This window comes from Lepidochelys kempii, chromosome 9 (assembly GCF_965140285.1).
Source record: "Lepidochelys kempii isolate rLepKem1 chromosome 9, rLepKem1.hap1, whole genome shotgun sequence".
NCBI classification, from domain to species: Eukaryota; Metazoa; Chordata; order Testudines; family Cheloniidae; genus Lepidochelys; species Lepidochelys kempii.
In genome coordinates this window covers 11,899,504-11,922,447 of record NC_136388.1, presented here as the reverse complement: position 1 = coordinate 11,922,447, position 22,944 = coordinate 11,899,504, and the positions used below count along the sequence as shown (strand labels likewise).

General features: G+C 39.1%; 1 protein-coding gene across 7 annotated transcripts in view; it reads left to right on the top strand.

Annotated features, from left to right (window-relative positions):
- Window positions 1-22,944, top strand: part of PIK3CA (phosphatidylinositol-4,5-bisphosphate 3-kinase catalytic subunit alpha) — a 78,963-nt gene that overhangs the window by 8,904 nt on the left and 47,115 nt on the right. For all 7 annotated transcript variants that reach the window (XR_013636323.1, XM_073359312.2, XM_073359313.2 and 4 more), the window contains 2 exons: window positions 16,914-17,330; window positions 22,730-22,939. Coding sequence is in view for 6 of the 7 variants with exons in the window: in XM_073359312.2 (XP_073215413.1) it covers window positions 16,979-17,330; window positions 22,730-22,939 (562 nt within the window). In the remaining variant the exon portion in view is untranslated. The remainder of the gene's footprint in view (window positions 1-16,913; window positions 17,331-22,729; window positions 22,940-22,944) is intronic.

The window sequence follows — 22,944 nt, the reverse complement described above, 5'->3', positions numbered from 1 at the left end:
TATCAATCAAATAATCACAGCTATTGGATAGGCCTTTGGCTTCCTCATAAATTAATTCTGGAGCTCAGAGGGGGCATATGTTCAAGTAAAATATCTGCTAGAGCTCTGATGCCACTTGTAATGGCATAGTTACAAAGATTAGTGTGTAATGTTTGAGTACATATTGGTATAAAAGTAATATTTAGAATTGAGGTGTTACGCATATTTGTACTGGTCAAAGAACCTAGTGATACATGTTCGCAAATGCCTAAAACTAAGCTCCTAGGGAAATTTGTTTTTAAGAGAATAGATTTGGCTTTCTTAAAATAGTTCCACTTCAGTGTTTCAAAAAACAAAACAACAACTCTAAATGAAAAGTCATAGCTTGCATAGAAGTTTAGTTTGTCTTGTGATGCAGCTTCTTCTTAGCCTATGTGCAATGTGCCTCAGGTGTCACGTGACCAGGATTCATCACTGAATTTGGTCCGCTGGCTGGATCATTAGTTCCCCAGGCCAGATATTGACGGGGAGTGCAACTTGAATGCTGATCTATGCCTCTCTGTGATGCAGCTACTCAGTCCTAATGTAGTAAAATTATCCACCATTTCAATCCATGTTTAAGAGAAAAACAAAAATGTTGTTAGAATAAAGTACTGGTGTAGCTATCCTCTCTCATCAAGCCTTTGTTCAGGTAAAGCTAGAGGTCGACCTTGGAGCACGTTGACCTACAAAGACAGACAGCATAACTTCCAGCAGGAGACAAGGAAGGATGAAAATGAGAACTAGTGGAAAATGAGATTCTTGTTTTCCTCATGAATGAGCTATGCAAACTATTCCTAACTCTGGAGTGTTTCACTGCTGCTATCTAAAGAAGCTACTGTTAGATAGGAATGCCTTACCAGCAGATACCTGCTTGAATGTATTGTCAAATGATTTGGCACAACTGATTCAGCTCATCTTTCACCACATGTACTTTGCATGCCCTTCTTATACTCTTATCTCATGTATTACTAAAGTACAACTGAAAGTTGTTAGTGTGGATCTCCTCCATTACACAATCTTAATCTTTCCTCCCTTCCTTGCTGTTCGAGTATGTGCATGTGGGGTTTTTTTAAACAGCTCTCGGTGAGACTTGGTCACAGTGGGAATCTTCCATAAGCAGTATTCCAACTCACTTAAGTCCACAGAACTAGTAGAATTAGATTATCATAGTTTTCTTAGGCACTCTGTGTGTTAAATTTCACCCAGTTGGGAATTGTCAGTGGTTTCTTATATTACCTTTAGTCTTCTATTTTTTTTTTTAAAGATTTTTGTAACAAACTGCTGGCAAAGGATGTCCTACATTGAAGCTTCCTTCTGGTTGAAGACTTGTAAAAGTCCCTTAATAGCAATGATTTCCTACTGAAAGGCATTCTTGATGATTAATTTTTTGTAGTGCCCATATTTTCTGTGAAAAGACAAATTTATGGGGGCAGCATCTTTAATAATAGAGCCCTAATTATTCTTCTGTGGAACATGCTACTAGATTATGTAGCACTGCCTAAGAATTTTATCCATTATGATTGTGAATCATGCCTTCCAGACATGGAAGCTTACATTCACCTAAACCAGTGTAAAGTTGGTATGTAGCTCTAAATGACAGTCACCCTTTCCCTGGCTCCCAATTTCTTTTCACTAGGAAGCCTACTGCCACTTGAAATTTGAATGCTACCTGTACTAATCTGAACTTTTGTTGGATACAGTGGAGCATTATGATTTTAAGCTCCTATCCCATATTAAGTTTCCCCTCTTTAAGGTGTGGAAAGATGATGTACCTGTCCTGCTTACATGCTAAAAGCCCCAACTCCTAAGGCAGAAAACACTACGACCCTTCTTTAGCTAGCTGCCCAGATGTGTAGCTTTTGCTGAAAACTCCTACACTGATAGTTACATGTTATCATAAGAATGGCCACACGGGGTCAGACCAAAGGTCCATTTTGCCTAGTATCCTGTCTTCTGACAGTGACAAATGCCAGGTGCCCTAGAGGGAATGAAAAGAATAGGTAATCATTAAGGCTGTGAGTCTGTCACAGAGGTCATGGAAGGCGTGGATTCCGTGATTTTTCTGGGACCTCCGCGACTTCTGCAGCTTGCAGGTGTGACTGACCCCAGGGCTGCCGGAGCAGCTCGGGCAGCCCTAAGATCAACAGCATCACTGTGCCCCACCCCACACCAGCAGTCCCAGGCTGCCTTCCACCCCATGAGCAGCGGCAGTCCAGGGCTGTCCCCCCACCCCACCCCCCAGAGCACAACTGCAGTCACAACTGCATTTTACAGGTGTGGGCAGCATTAAACAGAACAACATATAAAATACTTTTCAGTGACTTATTAGTTAGGTTTAAAAAAAAACAACAACAAAACTTATGATACTGAAGAACGCTAAGGCAGTCTGTGACAGAGGAATGGAATTTAAGTCCTACTTGCTACAGACTTCAGAGGCCTTCATATTAATCAGCACTCTTGTGCAAGTGCCATCTCCAATTTTCCCTTTCAATGGCACATTCTACCATCTTCTGACTCGTTTTGAGGTAATAGCTAAAGCACAGCTTGTTTCTCAGTGCTTGTGTGTGAAGGAAAAGTAGTTCTATTATGCAGGGCCCCTGCTGATCATCTGCTTTGACAGAGCAGAAGTACAATTCAATTATTTTGGCATATGGGGATGACTCTGACATTCTGCCCTTTGTATGCAAATCTGACTACTGTCATGACTTCTGCCCAGCTAACAGCCTTTGACACCAGGAAACTGGCTTTGGGTGATCAATACTGTCTGTATTGCAGAATAGCAGCATCACAAGGTGGACATGTTAGGTCTGTAGCTTGACCACAGTTGTTAAATCCCCATTCAGGCTCCTTCCATTATCTCTGGGACCTTAATACCAATGACCTCTTCTAATCAGATTTTTTTAAGTGCCAGCTGTTGATTTAACCACACCAACCACATGTTCCAATGAGTAATGCTCTATTTTTAGCCAGTGTCCACAAAGCAGTAGCGCTTGTCCATAGTGATTGCAGTTCACATACGCGTAGGCAATTACTGTAATAATGGGCCAAGCTCTTCACAAAGAAAAGTAGTCTTGTTCATTTACTGTCCCATTTCACAAATGTAAAGTAAAATTGGTTCAAAACTCTGAACTTCATCTGGTCATAGGTCTTGTTTGTATATAGGGGAGTCTCAACATTTAGATCCTGCTGGTTAAATAGGTAGCTGTATGTGCCATCTATGATAGATAACCTCTGCTGCTTCACTCTCGAGCACTCTTCTTTCAAAGTATTGGTATAAATTAGGGTACATGGCTCATCTATAGAAGCATCGACATTGAAAGTAGCATATAGTGTGATTGATGTCCAAACTGCTAAACATCTGTCAGCACGCTATTGGCTATGTTGAAAGCTTCTAAAAATGAGTGCTTCAGCATCTATTACTGAGGCACTACGATGCCCAGGAATGCACATGCGCAAACGAGGTTGTGTGGAGTTGCATGGGATCATACCTCCAGTCTTATGCCAGTAAATAACATTTGTGGACCCACTGAACTCTATTAGGGGTAGCCAGCTAGTCGTCAACTTTTACGAATGGTGTTTGATGCTTCCGGAAAGCAGTGTTGGAGGGGTGTATGGAAGGTTATTAGCTATAATTGGACTAAAGGGCAGAATATTAACTGCACCTTCCAGTACTGTTCTGTCAAGGTTCTTGTTTTTATACATGGTTGTAAATAAATGTCCCTCTCCACCCCCAAATATTTTAAACAATTTGCATATGTCAATTTAGAAGACAACATCCCCTTATAATGGATCCAGAACCTTGGGGAGCACTCTTCCTATGGGGAAAATACGTTTATCCTATTTAATGTTTGTCTCAAACTTAATTTTATGAAGTGTAGGGCAGGGAGGTAGATAAAGTCCAATTCAAGAAGTCTCAGATATTGGTTAGCTTTTTAGGTTTGGTTATGTAGTGAGAGGGAAGATTTCTCAGGATTTATCATCCATGCAGAGTTAATATAGGCTCTTATGCAGGTGTTGCGCCTTAACCCTCTCTGAGGCTTTGTCTACACTGGCAACTGAATGACAAGTTCAGAGGTATTAAACACACACACACACACACACGAAAGACAAAAGTTTTGTCAAGGAAAAGCACCAGTGTGAACAGCACGTTGTCGGCAGGAGAGCTCTCCTACCGCCGCTCATTGGGGGTGGAAGTTCTTTGTCGGCAGGAGAGCTCTCTCCTGCTGACAAACAGCAGCTATTGCACACCTTTTAGCGGCACACATACAACTCTCTCGTCTGAGTTTAGTAGTTTTTTCATCCAGGGCTAGCTGGCTTATCTGGGGCTGTAAGCTAACGCCCAAGTGAGGCTTCCATTTAGAATGGTAACTTCTCTACTTTGCAGTGACTTGACTACTGGTAGTCCTCCAATGCCTTCCCACAATTCCTCCTATGTTCCCAGGACAGCCAGTTCACCTGGAAAGAATCAGAGTGGCTCAGCTTACTCAAGAATTTTTCATCTCGTTTGACCTCTTGTGTAGCACAAGCAATAGAATTTCACCCAGTAATCTGTATATCAAGTCCATATCTTCTGGTTAAACTAGAGCATATTTTTTAGCAAGACAACCAGTTTTGATTTTAAGTGATAGAGAATCCACCACAGCTGTTGGTAAATTATTGCAATGGTTAATTACACTTAGGCTACAGATAAGGTGAAAAATTACCTAGCTTCAACTTCTAGCCATTGGATCATGTTGTGCCTTTAATTTATAAAAAGAATACTGTCTGAAATCTTCTCCCCCTTTAGGATTCTGTTTAGTTTAGCTCACTGCTTGCCTGTCTCTTCCCTTTTGGGGACTGCTACTCAAAACTCCCTGCCACTGTTCTGATGACCTAGTCACAGGAAGGCTGATTACTTCAGAATATGAATTCCTTGAGGGCCTGGAGATCCCCTCACACTACAGGAACTATTTGACCCTTTGACAGATGTTGAGTGCAGAACATGTTTTGTAACTTGCTAGAACTGCTTGAGAGCACTTCTGAAAATGCTGGTTAATTCTTGTCATCTTTTGTTTCCGGTTATAGCAAAGGACAGTCCCTCAGCAGAACCTACAGTACCATGAAGAAACTGAAAGCACATAAGAGGAAATAACTGCTTGGTGCTTCAGTTTCTATGGCCCTTCACTTATTGCAGAGCACCCTTGTTGTGAGAGGGTACAAGAAGTCCCACCCTTTCTCTTTCTCCAGTTACAAGTAGTTGGAGATGAAACATATGCACAAATGTCTGCACTTTATTCGTTAGTTCTTGCATTCAGGCTATGTCTTATATTTCTTAATCTTTTTGCATAGTATCTAAGACAGCCTTTGCTATTCATCCACACAACTAAAACTCTTGTCCAGGCTCTGATCTCGTGTCTCTATTACTGCAATATCCTTTTCTCTGGCCTTGACATGTGCAGCCTTGCCCTGCTCACGTCCATTCATGTGCTGCTGTAAAGATGATTTTCTGAGCCCATTGATTTGACCGTGATACCACTCATAGACTCCTAGAATATCAGGGTTGGAAGGGACCTCAAGAGGTCATCTAGTCCAATCCCCAATTTTTGGCCCAGATCCCTAAATGGCCCCCTCAAGGATTGAACTCGCAACCCTGGGTTTAGCAGGCCAATGCTCAAACCACTGAGCTATCCCTCCTCTCCACTCTCATTGCATCCCTCCATAGCCACCGCCTTCTCTATTGCATCAAATATAAGCTGCTTATCTTCATTTCCAAGGCCTTTACAGTCTATCCCCACCCTACCGATCCTCTCAAATTCACTGTCAGCTCATGTTGCCAGCCTTCATCATCCACTTGTTAAGTTTTTCAAACAAGCACTTATGCTTTCCTCCTGTGCTGCCTCTCATACTTTGGAAGAGCTCCTCATAAACAATCTTAGAGCTACCTTATCATTCTTCGAATCCCTTCTTTAAACTCTCCTCTTTTCTGTGATGCTGACAGAAAAAAAACTTGACAACTGTTTTTCGCCATTGTGCTGATATCACTGCCTATAACGTTGACCAGTGTCTGTCTGTCTGTCTTGTACTCCCATGTTTGTAACCATCTGTTGTCTTTTGTTTTATACTTAGATTGCGAGCTTTTTGGATCAGGGACCTTCTTGTTCTGTATTTGTACAGAACCTAGCACAATGGGGTTTTGCTCCATGGCAGGGTCTCTGACATGCTACAGTAATACTACCATTAATAAAAATAATCAGGAGACAGATTGCTCTTTATTCAGTGATTACAGTACCTCCCAGTGAAGACTTGTGAGGGTTGTGCACCAGTGGGAGGTCAGTATGTGGGGAAAGCCCCAACACTGCTAGTTTAGCTTTGCTACTTTTATTACCCCTTCCCCTTCTCATAGCTTTTCATCCATCTTCTACTATTGCAATTAAGGTTGGGGACTGGATTTTAGTTCTGTCAGTGCCTGGGGCAGCCATTTCATGAGAAGTCACCAAGCTCAGGTTGTGAGGGCTTTAGACTGGGTATGCAGCTACCAATCCTCTGTTCGGTATCTTCATCAATGATTTAGATAATGGCATAAATAATACACTTATAAAGTTTGTGCACAATACCAAACGGAGGGGATAGGATTAAAATTTAAAATGATCTGGATAAACTGGAGAAATGATCTGAAGTAAACAGGATGAAATTCAATAATGACAAACACAAAGTACTTCACTTAGGAAGGAACAATCAGTTGCACGCATACAAAATGGGAAATAACTGCCTAGGAAGGAGTACTGTGGAAAGGGATCGGGGGTTAGAGTGGATTACTAGCTAACTATGAGTGAACAGTGTAGCACTGTTGCAAAAAAAGCAAACCTCGTTCTAGGATGTATTAGCAGGAGAAGTAGTTCTTCCACTCTACTCTGTGCTGATTAGGCCTTAACTGAATATTATGTCCAGTTCTGAGTGCCACAATTTCAGGAAAGTTGTGGACAAATTGGAGAAAGTCCGGAGAAGAGCAACAAAAATGATTAAAGGTCTAGAAACATGACCTATGAGGGAAGATTGAAAAAATTGTGTTTGTTTAATCTGGAGAAGAGAAGACTGAGAGGCGACATAACAGTTTTCAAGTACATAAAAGGTTGTTAAGAGGAGGAGGGAGAAAAATTGTTTTCCTTAACCTCTGAGGATAGGACAAGAAGGCCATTGCAGCAAGGTTGGACATTAGGAAAAACTTCCTAATTGGCAGTTAAGCACTGGAATAAATTGCCTAGGGAGGGAGATTACACAACATCATTAGAGTTTTTAAGAGCAGGTTAGACAAACGCCTGTCAGGGATGGTCTAGATCATACTTAGTCCAACCTTGAGTGCAGGGGACTGGACTAGATGACTTCTTGAAGTCTCTTCTAATTCTGTGAGTCTCAAGAGCAGGGGCCTGCTGAGAGCTTCTGTCTCTGAACTCCCCATGACAGGGAACCCAGCTGTAGTGAGTAGGTAAAAGTGGCAGTAGCTACTAACACTCTGCTGAGTAGAAAGGTCAGCCAGCACTCCCATTCCGTTGCAGCACAAGGAATCGAGGGCTGCACCCCCAAATGTCCTGAGGACACAGGAATTTGACTTTGCAGCATAGCTACTCACACCCAGGCTAAGTTAACCTGGATACTGACCACAAAGCTAACCACAATTCATGCGTACCCTCCCAGTGCATACACATGGGAAAAAAATTCCTGGGTTAGTGTTTTTCCCCTAACTTAATTTTGAAGTACTCCTGTTTATAGATACTGCGTAAAGGTGCAGAATGGAATAAAATCCACAACACCTATATCTGAACTTTCTTTCTACTGTTTTTTTCTTGCCACTGTGTATGTGTGCCAGCATTTCCTGTTTTGAAAGATTCTGTTTACTGTCTGGGTTCCAAAATCTCAGGAAGAGTAGAGAATTGGAAAGAAATTTAGAACGAAAAATATAAGCAAACAACTTAATCATAGCCGGAGTTTATATTTTAGTTACATTTTTGGCTACCAATCCAATTAGTTTTATACAAAAGAAACTCAAAAATAAACCCTCATTCCCATCACACTGCCTTACTCTTTCAAAAAGGGCAGAAGATTCCTTTTTTTCTGTATACAAAAATGAAATTAAAGCTCTCTGCTTTATCACTGAGTTCTCTTCTGTGCTCTCTTATTAAATGTTCACGTCACCAATATAAAATTCACTTAGTGTAAAAACTCTGAGACCCATAAGCAGGCAGGAAACCTAACCATTTTATTTTTACATGTGCAAAGGTGGTTGCTATTGTTTCCCCTGCGTTTCTTCAGCACGGCAGGCTTGCCTTAACAGCTTGAAAAAACTCCAGTGTTTGCTCACCCCACTTCACAACATGCTTGTAGATGTAGCAGAACACCTTCAGCCAATGTAGAGCCACTATGGAGCAGGGCTCTTGAACTGTGAGTGGGAAACTTTTTCCATATAGAGGCCAGAATTCCTGATTGGAATAATAGGATTTAGCAGATGTATGGAAGTTCAAGGAAGGAAGGCACACTGGCCTTCCGAGGCGTCAAAATGCAATTTTAGTGTTTAACAGTGTGTCACTGATTAAAAACAGAATATGTTGGGTTTTTTTATCTCCTCTGAAGAGGCTACTAGTTGAAAAACACTGCATCACTGTGGAATTCTCTCCCCTTGTATTATGCATGCACACAGCATGGTGGAAAGGAGATCAAAATTGTAAACTAGAAGAAAATGTCCAAGGAAAAAAGAACAGGCATTCCCACCTTCTCCATGTTCTTACTCCTTAGGGTCCTTTAAGGAAAAGCATGGTTACAGAGGTGGTGGTGGAGGTCATTTAAAATTCCAAGTGCCTTTCTTTCCCAGGATCCTCCTTCTGTCCTTGAAACACTGAGTACGTAGTGACAAAAATTTAAGCGCCTTTAAAACAACAACAACCACCACCCCAAAACACTTGAGAAGGCCACACTGCCCTAGAGCCACAGACTTCCATACCTTACTGTCTGTTTTTTACCTTTTTTCACAGTTTTAGGCTCTGGGTACACTGGTCTTCAAGCAGAATTGAGGAACAGTGTTGACTCTATTTAAGCATGTCTTCAGCTTATCTGACTTGTATTGTGCTTTGACAGCCAGGCTGCATATGGATTGGCAAAAAAGGGACTTGTAATTGTCCATTGTTGCAGCTCTACCACTGGTATCAATATTGGAAGGCTTGGGGGTTTGTGTTTAGTCCTGCTCTGAGCAGTGTTTAAATAAAAACAAAACAAGACTACACAGTGGCAAAAACAGTTAAGCCCTGCTACAGGGCTATTTTTGTGGCCAGGTCCCTCTGAAGAAAAAGCTTTACAAAAATGCTGTGTTAGAATTTATAATATGAATTTTAGAACATGGTTCTATCATATCCTAATCACAAAATGGGTTTAAATGCAGATATTTAATTTTGGACAGTATCTTACACTGGGTCTGATGCCAGTGCTGATGCCAGTGCAGTGATAATCGTTATAATATTCACTTAAGATTTCATCCTAGAGAAAGAGCTCTCTAAAGCTGTGTCTAAATTACAAAATTTACCCATCACTGGTAGTGGGTGCGGCTAAACGAGTGCTGAGATCGCTGTTTCAGAAACTTATTTAAACATATTGGTTCAACTACAGCAATTGTCAGCAATGGGTACATTTTGTAGTGTAGACAAGGGGGCATTTTGTAAAACAAACAAAAACCTTAGCGATACAAGGTTTCAAAAAGGGCTATATTCCTCCTAATCCTTTCCTTTTACTATGCTGTTTGCAGCCATACAAGAATTCGTGTGAAAACTGTATTTGCATAATTTGTTAAATGGATGAAATAAGATAGAAAAATACAAAGACACGAGGAAGCTCTACATACAGTGCAACAAAAAATAATTTTATCAGCAATGTTATAGCAGAGGACAATTTCAAGTCTTTGTATTAGATGCTTGGTCTGTATCTGTACTCTAGAAAAATGCCTGAAGGCAGGCCAGAAGAACAAAGGAGTATCACTGAAAATATCTAGACTGAAGGCAGTTTTACTGTCACTACGCAGCAGATTTGGACAGCAGAAAAAGCAAACCCACTGACAACCCTGCCAACTCTCCTTGTGCTGGGTTTTGGAGTGACTGATGTGCCTTAAGAGGGAAAAAAACATTTGTTCTCTAGTCCATGGAGTCTGAAATTTCTAGGCTGACATATTGGCACCAGTGGATAAAAGTTTTACATTCTGAAGAGAGAGAGAGATTAATGTTTTTCCCCTGGGAAAGTGACTCCTGTTCCTCCCAGAATTTTGCTTTTGGGGAATCGATTGAAGTCATAACAGTCTTACGTTGGAAAAATTCAGTTGGTGTTGAGATTGGGATAATGAGAAATAAAGTCAATATGGTGGTCTAAACCTGAACAGTGTAAACGTTTTTGGAGTTTGTTTCATGTGGGGCGTGAGGGGTCAGTCAGTTATGAATCTAGGAGGTTTTTAGTGTGGATTGTGGAGTGAATTTCTAACTGGGAAAACTAATCAAATCTGTACAAAAGTCATAGTGGAATGCATATAAAACAGAATAATTGTTACAGGAAACTGTTATATCCTGTCTGTCAAAGCAATTTAATGAGATTTTTCTTGCAATAAGAGAAGCTAACTGACTTTGAATATTTGGAAATAAAATGTATCATGTTTATTGAATGGCTCATTCAGTTGTAAGGGTAAGCTAATGGTAGTGAAATGAGTGATTACAGTTTATGCATTGAATTGCAGAGGATTAGGAAACTTTACTTTTCAATGATGTTGCAGATTTATTCAGTTTGATTTATAATTATTAAGGTGTATACATTAAAATACTGTTTGTTTAAATTAGTTGTTCAATACATCAACAGTTAATGTATGGAGCTGCTTTGTCTTTCCTGGTTAGTTCCTACTGCTTGCTTGCTTTTGCAAGAGAGAAAATCCTAAAGGAAGGATGTTAGCTGAACTTTTGTGCCTACAAGGTAGTATGCTAGTCAGTGAATAATAGTGAACATTGCAGGACTTCACCGTTGCAAAGCCTGCACAGGAGTGGAGCTTTTTTTGCACTGATGACAAGCGACCCTCAGGATAAAGGAAGGCTGAGCGGGAGGATGCAGTTCTCCCCTCTCCCTCCCCCAAAGCTGGTCACTGGGTCTTCATACTGCTTTTGGGGAGACACTAATATATTGATTCTAGATGCAAGTTTAGCTCCTGCCAATAAAGCATCCGCTACTCTGATAACATCCAGAGTTGGAAAAATTCCAGTTAATATAACTGCTAACAGTAATTATATTCCTTGATTACCAACACTACAACTTTATACTACAGATCATGCAGACAAGAGAATTTTCATTAGTAATCTTGATGTAGGGTGGGTTGCATCTGTGGATCTGCTGCATCTGCAAAAGGAAATACGCCATTGAGAACAAGCATGCTCCTCCCTCAGGCAGATTCATGAAAGAGCATGTTTATCTTTGGGATTAAGGCTGTATCCATTCTTTAGAATCATTTGGTTTTAGTGGCACAGTCAAAATACGGATTAATAGATAGTAGTCTCTGGTGCAGCTGCCCCAGAGCTGCAAACCCCTGGGAACTGGTCCAAGGATTCAGATTCTCAACTCCATAACTGAGAGCCCTGGTTTGAGCTGGAGTTCTCAGGACTTCTAGGGTCCCTGCTGCAGATCTGAGAGCCAAACTACGGCTGGAGCCAGGGCACCTGGGTCTTTCAGGCTTCTGCCTAGAAGTCCTTAAGTGGCGTGGCTGCTCCAGAGCCCCAGCAGGAGCCTGGGCTCTGAGTTTTAGGCACCCTGCTCTGTGGCAGGGAGGATGGTAGCACTGCAGCGTAGTGGAGAGCCTAGCAGTAAGAGCCCCAGCAGGTTCTGTACCATGGTGCTATGGATCCTGGAACACAGGCCTCTTGGCATGTTTCCATTGGCAAAAGTTAGGTCAAATCTGTAATAGGTTCACCAAAACATCTTTCTTCAAATCAGTATTTTCTGATGAAACAATGTTTAGTTGGACAACATTTGTCTAGCTCCACTATTGATCTTTTTCCCCATTGCTTGTTTAAATGTTCTATGGCAATCAGGTAGCAGTTATATTATCTGCATTTTATGTTTTGGCAGAGATTCCTGCAAGTTTCAGAAAGTTGTTATAGCTTCTTCTGATCAGATGATCACTTCTCCTGGATGATGACCGTTCGAGTGGGTTGCTACAGGAATTCTCACTTTCAGGAAAGAAGTGGTTGAGGAAGAAATAACATTAAACTTTGTAAAGGCCTCAGATGAATGTTCATGACAAAAGTGTGCCCAGTAGTCTTGGCTAATTGTACACAGCAATTTGACTAAAGCCAGGCAAATAACTGATTTTTCTATTGGCTGACAATTCTGAAAAGTTAAAAAAAAATTTTTTCTGGTCTGATGAAATGTTTCATTTTAGATGTTGAGCATTTTTTAATGTTTACTGTTTATAAGAAGACTGAAGTACATTTCTAAATGAAAGGTTGTTCAGAATAAAAAAAATCAAATATCTAAATGAAATGTTTAGGCGGGTGGGAGGTTAGGTCTCTCCCCTTCCCCCCCCCCCAAAAAAAAAACCCCTCCCCCAATAAAAACAATTCAGCAAAATTGACAGGAATTAACAAAATGTTTTGGTGTTGCCAAATCTGCAAATTCTCCACAAAAAAAAGTTTCAACTGAAAAATTTCATCCAGCGCTGCTTATAATGAAACGTTCTATTGCATGGAAATTCAGTTAAGGTAGCCAAACTACCTCAATTCTGCCCTCATTGCAATGGCATGAGAAAATGAGATTACCTTATCTATCCAGAACAGGGTTAGTCTTGTACAGTAGAACCTTAGAGTTATGAAAGCCTCGGGAATGGAGGTTTTCATAACGCTGAACAAAACTCTATGATTTTTCTTTCAAAAGTTTACAACTGAACAGTGACTTAATACAGTTTTGAAACTTTACTATGCAGAAGAAAAATGCTTTTAACCATCTTAATTTAAATGAAACAAGCACAGAAAGCTTCCTTACCTTGTCAAATCTTTTTTTAAACTTTCTCTTTTTACTTTTTTAGTAGTTTACATTTAACACAATACTGTATTGTATATGCTTTTTTGTCTCTGCTGCTGCCCGATTACGTGCTTCCAGTTCCAAATGAGGTATGTGGTTGACCAGTCAGTTTGTAACTCTGAGGTTCTACTGTGTGACAGCAAAAGCTAGAACGCTTCACTCTTTATCTTGGGCCTTCTTTATGGTCATTTCTCGTTCACCGGAAAGAGGATGATACAGATGACTGATTTAGACAAATATTGTGTGTCTTCGGACAGCATAGCTCTTAGTACTGGAAAAATGCATGTACCAAACCAAATAGGAAAGTGGTCTACGAAGCTTTTTTTTTTTTTAACTACTCAATATGTAGAGGAATGAAGATAAAAGTTAAATATGTTACATGCATACTCAAACTACTTTAATAATTTTGGGCACAATCTAAAATATAGGTGTGCATTATCAATAATTGCAACAGGTGGTTAGTGGGGTTGAGAAAGGAGAATCAATAACACGGTGGTTCAGGAAGATGCTGTAACCAGCCCAGAGAGTTGGTAGTTTGATCAGTGAGGGGCCTGTGAGTTTGGTCTTGCTGGCTATTTGTGGTGGTTCAGAATTCTGGTGGTCTGGAGGGGTGATTAACCATGATTTGGAAGTGCTCATTGCTGCCCCTAATTGTGTCTATGTAATATCTATTCCAAAATAATTTGTTACAGTAATATTCCTTGAGCTGTTTTAAGAACAGAATTGATTCCCTTTATTCCAGGCAACCTTCCAGTTTTCTCAAAACAAGACAAAAACGCAATCTGCTAATTATACTTCGAAAATGTAAACCGAAATTCTTTTACTCTCCAAATACAAACCACGATGGTATCCTTACACGCACAAGTGGAGTGAATGTGCACATAGGATTAATGTGCGCACGGTTTCTAGCCCCTACTCTGTCAGAAGAAAAATAAGCTGCTGTTTTAGTGTGATTGTTCTAAAATGGTGACTTGCCCATTGGCCTACTTGCAGCCCACACTCTCTTTTAGAAAACAAACACATTGACTATTTTAAGATTTGTACTTCATAAACATAATTTTATTTTGAAAAATTATTTTGGGTCTAAGACTTGATGAATTGTTTGATATTGTAATCTAAAATTAAATAGTTTTTAAAAAATGCCTACACTTTTCAGCAGCCTAATGTTACAGAACTAGGCCACAGTCTGCACTACAAAAATTAACATGCTTAAACATGGGGGTTAGGATGATTTGGACACAGCCATGTTTATCACTTGTTTTGCATATGTGGACAGAAAACATGTTCTGAACAGGACACCCAAATTTTAACACTGGTAGATATCTAGGTTTGTAACATGGTTCCCCTATATCTCTCTCCTGACCATACTGGTAATATATAAATTTAAAAAAAAAAAACCCACACCACACAACACTTTTTTTGTAATATGATTTAACTATAAGTATGCTAGACAACCATAATTTTGGTAGTGTAGACTGGAGTCTTGTTCTTGTCTTGGTTGACTCGGAACAAAAACAGTATAGGGGAAAATATTGCCAGCCTGTCATCTCTTCATGACAAACTCTTTCAAAAACAATTGGCTTGTATACTAATATACTTGTATATTAATAAGTACAACTACTTTTTTTTTGGCTTGGCACTTTCCTCATGATATATTTTTCCACCATCCTTTTGGGACATCAGAATTTCTTCATCATTATCTCTTGTCATAAGAGACTGAAATATATTCTATAAAATGACTTTTGTCATTGAAGAATGGGAGAGGGGGAGACATGGATATAATAAATGCAGTGATGATGTGTATGTAAAAAATAAAATATATAGAAAATAAACTAGAAATATGAGGAAACTTGATTTCTGCATATGATTTATAGAAAATTGCAAGATCAGGCTTGTTTAAATAGATTTATACTAATTCTGTGTTAATAAATTGATTTGTTAACATAGTAATACAAACAATGGTGGGTTATTTTCCTTGCCTCATTTAGTTTTGTTTTAATAATGGGTAGAATGGGGATGCTAATGTAAACAATAAAGCAATAGATGCTATATAGTCAGTAAAGGACTGACTGAGTCATTGAGTCTCTCTCTCCACCAAACACCAGTTTTGATATCTTTGGCAAGTTATTTAACCTTGTGCACCTTATTTCCCCATGTGTAAAATGGGGATTCTTACCTACTTTAGACCTTTGAAATACTCCCATTAAAGGATTATATAATTTCAGAGTTTCACTCCTACTCTTTTGTAATTAACACCATATGCAGAAGATGGTTTTCATTTAAATCTCAAATTAAACTCTTATTTATGATCTAGTTGAGCAGTCAATAGGTGTGAGTGTATGTACGTAGAACTTAAAATATCCAAATCTACATTGCCTTCCTCTGGGTCAAATAGAGAGAGACATTTCTTTAACTTCTGCAGAATCTAAGCTTTCATTTAAAAAAACAAACAAAAAACCTAGCCTTTATGGTGACAAAGAACCTTCTAATCGCGAATAAAGTATAAATCAATGTAGCATTTTACTAAAACTGTAATGGAGAGTTCCGTTGCCTATGTTGCTATTTGTAGAATTTCCAAAGCTGCAGCAGAGAAGGCTGATCACAATCTGACTGCTATTCAGAATTTTGTGGACTGCAGTGAAACTGAAAAGAATTGTCACTTTCATTCTGCTGCTCCTTGAGAAAACTGAACAGTGGCTGAAGTAGATCTTGACCTATTCAACATAAAAAAAGAGGGCAGAGTAGTGGAAATGTGCTCCTTATAGCAGCTGGAAAGCTGAGAAAGATATAGGAAAGCAGAAACTTCCTAACCAACCCTCATAGCAAGACAGGAGGCTTTGGGTTGGAAGGGAAGAGGTCTGAGTAGAAAGAGAATGTATCTTCTCCCTTCTGGCAACCATGGGAAATTTTGTGGTGGAGGAGTTATCAGACATATATTAGCCAAAGACTGACATAAAGCAGAATGGAGGGAGGGCACCCTGACAGGCATCCCAGCTCATTACTTTCAGAACATTTGGGATGGGGACAATTGACTTAATTGAGTGTTGCATGTGGACATTGAAGATCCTATCTTTCATATTGGTCTTTCTCTAGCAGAGGACAAAACCTAGCTTTTAGCTGTTAGGTAGAAGAACTTCAAAGCCTTGTCTGTCAGTGATTGGAGATGGATAGATGCATATGTGGGTTGGCAGGACACTAATGAGAATATGGGAAATGTTTTAGTAGCAATGTACTGTAGAGATTCAGTGGGTAGACCTGAAAGTGATTATTTAGCACAATTGCATACCTTCCAAGTTACTATTTTTAATACAAATTGAAACTGTAAAGCATAGTCATCTGTGATGTTCATATGTAAGTTAAAAATAGGTTAATGTTTTAATTATTGGCGGTAATGTAGTGGGGAATGAAGAGAATTATTTAAATGTGTTTCAAACATAAGTATGTAAATCATTTTTAATGGAAAAAAATTAATCCACTTTATTTTATTTTTTTTGCAAATCACTAAATGCATATTGTTTAAAAGTTCGCAACAAGGATGAATAACATCTGTGTTGCTATTAATTGTACCATTTGAGGGTTTTAATTCGTATTAAAAATGTGGCTTTTCCCCAGAACTTCCTTTGACATCAGACTTTGGGTTGTCTCCCCTACACCCTCCTTGGTAAAATGCAATAATTTGTATGTCCTGCCCCTATTTAATGTCATAAGTGCTCAGATACTGTGTCAGTTGGGGTTATAGAAGAGTCTCTAAATAAAGCTGCTCTCAATTCTAATTTGTGAGGTTTATATTTTTTCATTCTAATATGTTTTAATGTTTTACATTTATTTAGGTCTCTCCTGTAGGAATCTGTGCTTAAACCTGTTTCTGTTGTAAGTTTACCAAAAGATTAAGAAAATGCCTCCAAGACCATCATCTGGTGAACTATGGGGCATCCATTTGATGCCACCAAGGATCCTTGTAGAGTGTCTTCTACCTAATGGAATGATAGTGACTCTAGAATGCCTCCGTGAGGCCACACTATTGACTATCAAGCATGAACTCTTCAAAGAAGCAAGAAAATACCCTCTTTATCAGCTCCTTCAAGATGAATCTTCTTACATTTTCGTAAGTGTTACACAAGAAGCAGAAAGAGAAGAATTTTTTGATGAAACACGGAGACTTTGCGACCTGCGGCTCTTTCAGCCTTTTTTAAAAGTCATTGAACCAGTAGGCAACAGAGAAGAAAAGATTCTTAATCGGGAAATTGGTAAGATGTTCTGTGTTTTAAAGCTTCCTGATTTACCTAGTTAGTAAACTTAATCATCTTGTCCTCTTCAAAATACTAAAAGAGGTGTTAAAATGGGAATGTGATTCTTATCAATTGTAATTTGCTGCCACCTTGCAAAAACTGCAGCAGTCTGGCAGAGTTTTAAGGGTGGTCTTATGAGCTATATAGTGAAGACCATGATCACAGTAAAACCAGCACTCTTTTATTGTGTTGTGCAAATAAAAAGTTGGGATTTTAACTGCTGCAATTCTAATTTTGGAGCGTGAGTAGGTTTTCACTAGAAGTGGAGGAGGAGAGTTTTTTTTTTTTAAGCAAAATGTCAGTGGAAAGTGGTTGTTTTTTAAATATTTTGAAAGTGTTGGTGGGTTTTTTGGGGTTTTGTTTTGTTTTGCCTTTATCCAGTCTCCCAGAAATGGTTGTGGAATATTATTTATTACTAATTTTAAAACAGTAGGAATTCTGTCCTCTTAAAATGCGTAAAATATTGTACAAATTGGTTCTGAATCCTGAAGTCATTCCTATTGTTGATTGTCTTGATTGTTTCAGGGAGTAGAATGTAGGGACGTAGGGAGTTTTTGGTGTAGCCATGTCAAAATATAAAACTGATATTTCCTACTGTGGGGTGGAGAAGGGGCTTGAAAAATCCACTTAACTATGGTGAATGTGAAGTTGAGTCATCAACTTTTGCAGTCTCAAAACTTTTGTTTAAAAGGAAAAGTATGTAGTCATTTATGCTAGAAGATAAATTTCCAGCCATGAACAAAGTATCTTTCTAAGTCTGTAAACAGATAGGCAAAAGGAAAGATATTGCATCTGGTTTATATGCAGTTTTTGTACTGGTATAACTATTTTTGTTAGGGATGTTTTTTTTTTTAAAGTGAAATAGTTATATCAATACGATCCCTAGTATGGACACAATTATAAATGTACTTTGTACAAGTATGGTTTCTTCACCTTCCTGTATGGGTATAAGCCATACCAATGTAACACTGACACACTTGTGGGATTGTACAGTTTTCTCTCTCTCAATATAGTGAAAGCTGTACAGCTTTTGTGTGTAGACACAGATTTAGTTGCTTTGGAAAATTCAACCCTGGTTCCTTTCAGTTGCTTTCCATGGTAATTTTGCCATATAGTCCCAAGCGTGAGCAATGACATCCTTGTGCTGAATGCCAAGGAAGAGCATACTGTAACTGGATACGCCTTGTGTTTAATTTATTACCTTACAGCCAGAAACAATTTGAGATCTTCAATGAAACAGTAATGATTGAAGAGCTAATGGATGTTAGGGATTGTACCTTGTATTTTGGAATAGGTAAAATGGTACAGCTTTTGTGTGTAAACAAGCCTGCAGGCTACTTAAAGCCTTCCCAATCTGCAGCAGAGTAATAGGGAATCCTGTAAGCAACAGTGAAGTTGACCAAGAATCTGGTCAATTTCACTTTGTTGCTTATGACCTTTCCTAGGTGGCAGCACAGAGCTAGGCACTGGAGGTATACACTAGGGAGGAGGACCCCAAATGGAGGCTGGGAAAGGGTTGATCAGTGCAGACAACTGCTATTATTACAGCAGTTAGGAGAATCAGGGTGCAGTGCAAAGAGAGAGTGCCTCCATCCAGTGTGTTTGGGGAATACACGTTTTAGGCGGTTGATAGCTGATGGTTACAAAAGATGGAGGCCCTGGGTGTAGAGTCTGTGGACAGCACCCTGTTAGGAATCCAGAACCTTCCTCTTCATCCTAAAACGAGTCTGGAGGGGAAAATAAATGGTAATTTTCCCAGGCTCTGCCCACATGTGATAGAAGTATAAAATTAAACTCATCGTAACTACTTTTGAATTCTTAAAGATTAGAGACTGATTAGAGATTTAAAAAATCTTAAATTCTGGAGCACTTAAATTCTGATGCAGCCACTGGGGAAAAATACTAATGTGTAAGTAGTTGTGATCCAGTCCGAGTTTACTCCACTCTTTCCTAGCAAATTGTTCAAAGGGGGTGGAAGGGCCTTTGGTTCTTAACAAAGCATTGTCTCTGTGGCTCCATATCTTTGGTGCTGTTTGTTTACTTTGCTGGCTGTTAGGGCTTGAAAAGTGTATGAAGGGGTGGGTATAAGTAGGTAGGGTGAGTTTGTGGGTGTGAATGAGAGAGTGGAAGGAAAGGAAAGTGGAGGAAACAAGACAGAGTGGACAAAAAAATGATTTTAAAATATCAAGTAATATTTATAATTCAAATCAGATTTTTTTTATTTATATGTTGCTAATTCTTTCTCTCCCTATTTTATATTCTTCCATGGCTAAAGTGGCTATTTTCTACTTGTTTAATTAGTTTCCTGCTCGTTAGTAGAATTTCAGATTATTAGAGGTTTTAGTCTGCTAAGAAGTTTCACACTTAAAATGAAAAAGACAAGTCCAGGATTTCATTAACATCCATACTGTGTGGCTTGGGAGCCTAACTTTTCGGTTCCTGCTTCTGAAAACTTTGGTTTGAGTGATTTTTTGTGTTTTTGTTTTTTAAATAAAGTTTGCAATAACTTTGTTTAATGTATTGAAATAATTTTCTATAACACTGAAGCAGTTTTGTTTTGAAATGACAAAGAATTTGTGCTACTGAGAGAAGTTTTTAATAAAATACAATTTTAGCCCCCACTGCTGCAAACACTTAGCTTGTAGCAAATGAGTAATCCCATTGAAGTTAGTGGCAGTATTCCTGTGAGCAGAGTTATGTACCTGCTTACGTGTTTACAAGATCAGAGCCTTCATTTTTGATATTTTTTTTCTTTTGCCCATATATAGCTGTTTTGGAAAATTCAAATAGGCTAGTTCATTATAAGTTTTAATGTAATGTGTTAACACAGAGTGCTAATTGGTTTTACAAAGCCTCAATCTGATTTGAATGAATAGTTAAAAAAAATTAAATAATTTTAAATAGTCTTGATTTTTTTTTTAAATGCATGCTTAGAAAAGAAGACTTCACAGAGAGAATGAGATGGGGGAGGAGCAGGGGGAAGAAGTGGGAAAGGTAGAATGAACATCAAAAACAATCCCTAATAAAGGAAAGAGAGAGATCAATGGTAGCTGAAGGAAAGAGAGAAAAGGAAAAACAGAGTGCAAATACCACAGAAAATGATTAATTATTAAAAAGGACAGAGAGAGAAGAGGAAAAGTAAAGAGAAGCCAGTGGGTGTAAGAAGTTAATAACACACTTTTTACAAATGTGTTAAATAACAAGTAGACAATATGTTGCAGTTAATGTTCTCGATAAACAACACATAATCTTTACACTGCAGGAGCTGCTGCTTTAGGAGCCACAAGTACTCCTTTTCTTTTTGTGAATACAGACTAACACGGCTGTTCCTCTGAAACCTGTCTTTAGGAGGCTTGTATCACAAGTCGCTTTCCCCTCCTCCCGTCCACTTGGCATTTAGATGTCTGGTAGACTTTTTCAAACCAGGGTGGGAATGTTTGGTTTAATAATGCAAATTATGGTAGTATGCTTTTGTATTTATCTATCCTGCATTGATCACCAATGTGTTTTACAATTATAACCACATCACAGTACAAAACCAGTTGGCTAACCCTTCTTTTCTTTTATAATGTTGAGTGAGTTTTCTCACTACTTGGTGTATTTGATTGACTAAGAACTGTTTGGAATAATCACTAGAGCAAACCAGTTTTATATAAATGCTTTCTTCTTATCCTGTTCCAGTCTGTCAGTCTGAAAAATCAGATAACTATATTTTGTAAAATAAAATCTTGTAGATAAAACATGGTGATAAAAATCTTCACTTTTTTCATTGAGTTTTGCAACATTACTGCTCACTTGAATGTGGTACTACAGTAAATATTCATGCTAAAAATAAGTTGTATGAGCCAAGTCTTAAAGTCTCTAACAGATGCATATTAAATTTGTTGTTGTAGGGACATCTCAAGTGAGAGAACTTATTTTTTCCCCCATTTTTCCCCCAAAATGTTTCTTAGGATAAATCAGGTGGTTAGTATAGACCAGTGGTTCTCAAACTTTTGTATTGGTGATCCCTTTCACACAGCAAGCCTCTGAGTGCAAACCCCCTTATAAATTAAAAACAAAATTTTAAAAATATTTAACGCAGTTATAAATGTTGGAGGTGAAGTGGGGTTTGGGGGTAGAAACTGACAGCTTACGACCCCCACATCATAACCCTGTGACCCTCTAAGGGGTCATAACCCCCAGTTTGAGAACCCCTGGTATAGATTCTTTTCCAAGTTCAGGAAAGTTTAAAAATACAATAGTGGTCCTGAACAGGTTCTCTTAATCACTTATCAGTACAATCTGAGCAGAGGCGTCATTTGCTATGTGATGGGGGGCAGTTGGTTTGGCCCTCTGCCCAGACTTGCCATAGCTCCTCACGAACTAGCACTATGGTGTCTCCCCTGGACCTGCGGGGGCATTGGGTTAGGCTGGTGCTTCTACTGACCGCATTGTCAGCACTGCTTCTCAGGTGGCAACCTGTGCCAAAGCTGAGTCTGGAGCAAATCAGGCTCAATACCTGCCCTCAGCCAGCTGTCAGTGAGGACACCCTCCCCATCTCCTCCCCCGCCCCTTGGATGGGACTGGCCGAATAACCCCTCACAAGCAACTGTGGCCTCAGCAGGAAGTGGAAATGGGGATGCTGATACAACTTTGCATGCCGCCTCAATCCCCACAGAATTTTTCTGAACTGATGCCCAGAATCTGAGGGTTCCAGCCTGTAAACATTTACTTCTGTGGGTAGTCCAGCTGAGGTAAATGGGACTACATGCTTGAGTAAAAAATTTGCAGGATTGGTCCCTTGCTGAATCTTCAAGAGCTAAGTTAAGTGCCTAATGTGACAGTCAAAGCTTAAATCTTGTAGCTATTCTAGAATATTGAAAAGTTGGCGTGCAGTAAAGTAGATCTGGAAGTTATAGAGGAAAGCTGATGAGGGCTCTGAGCACTCTGTGTGAAACCCAGTCAAGGTCTGGGGAGAGTCATGTAACAGCAACTGACTTCAGAGGAAGTCTCATTAGTCCTATTCCTGTTGGAGGATGTTGGGGGAGGCATCCAATAGTGACCCAGAAGCTCCCCAGGTTACTTCAGTGAGTGTATCCCTTTCTAACCTTTTCATGTGCTCCTGGGTTTACTACTGCCAGATTTACCAGGTACACGGTTACATTATAAGGTTGATTTCATTATTCAGCATAACTGCAGGAGTGGAGGACTAGTAGCTAATATAAAGTGTGAACAAGTATTTTGAATTGCTTTTATAAGCTGCTTAAATACAAGATGTTTGTTCTGTCAGCAGTAGAAAAATAGTATTTCTATGAAAAATATACTGCAATATATTTATTAGTCACTGACAATTAAGTATTTTTTCAATATCTTAGGTTTTGCTATTGGCATGCCTGTCTGTGAATTTGATATGGTTAAGGATCCAGAAGTACAGGACTTCAGAAGAAATATTCTTAATGTTTGTAAAGAAGCAGTGGATCTTCGAGATGTGAATGCACCCCATAGTAGAGCATTATATGTCTGTCCACCAAATGTTGAATCTTCACCTGAACTGCCCAAGCACATATACAGTAAACTAGATAAAGGTATA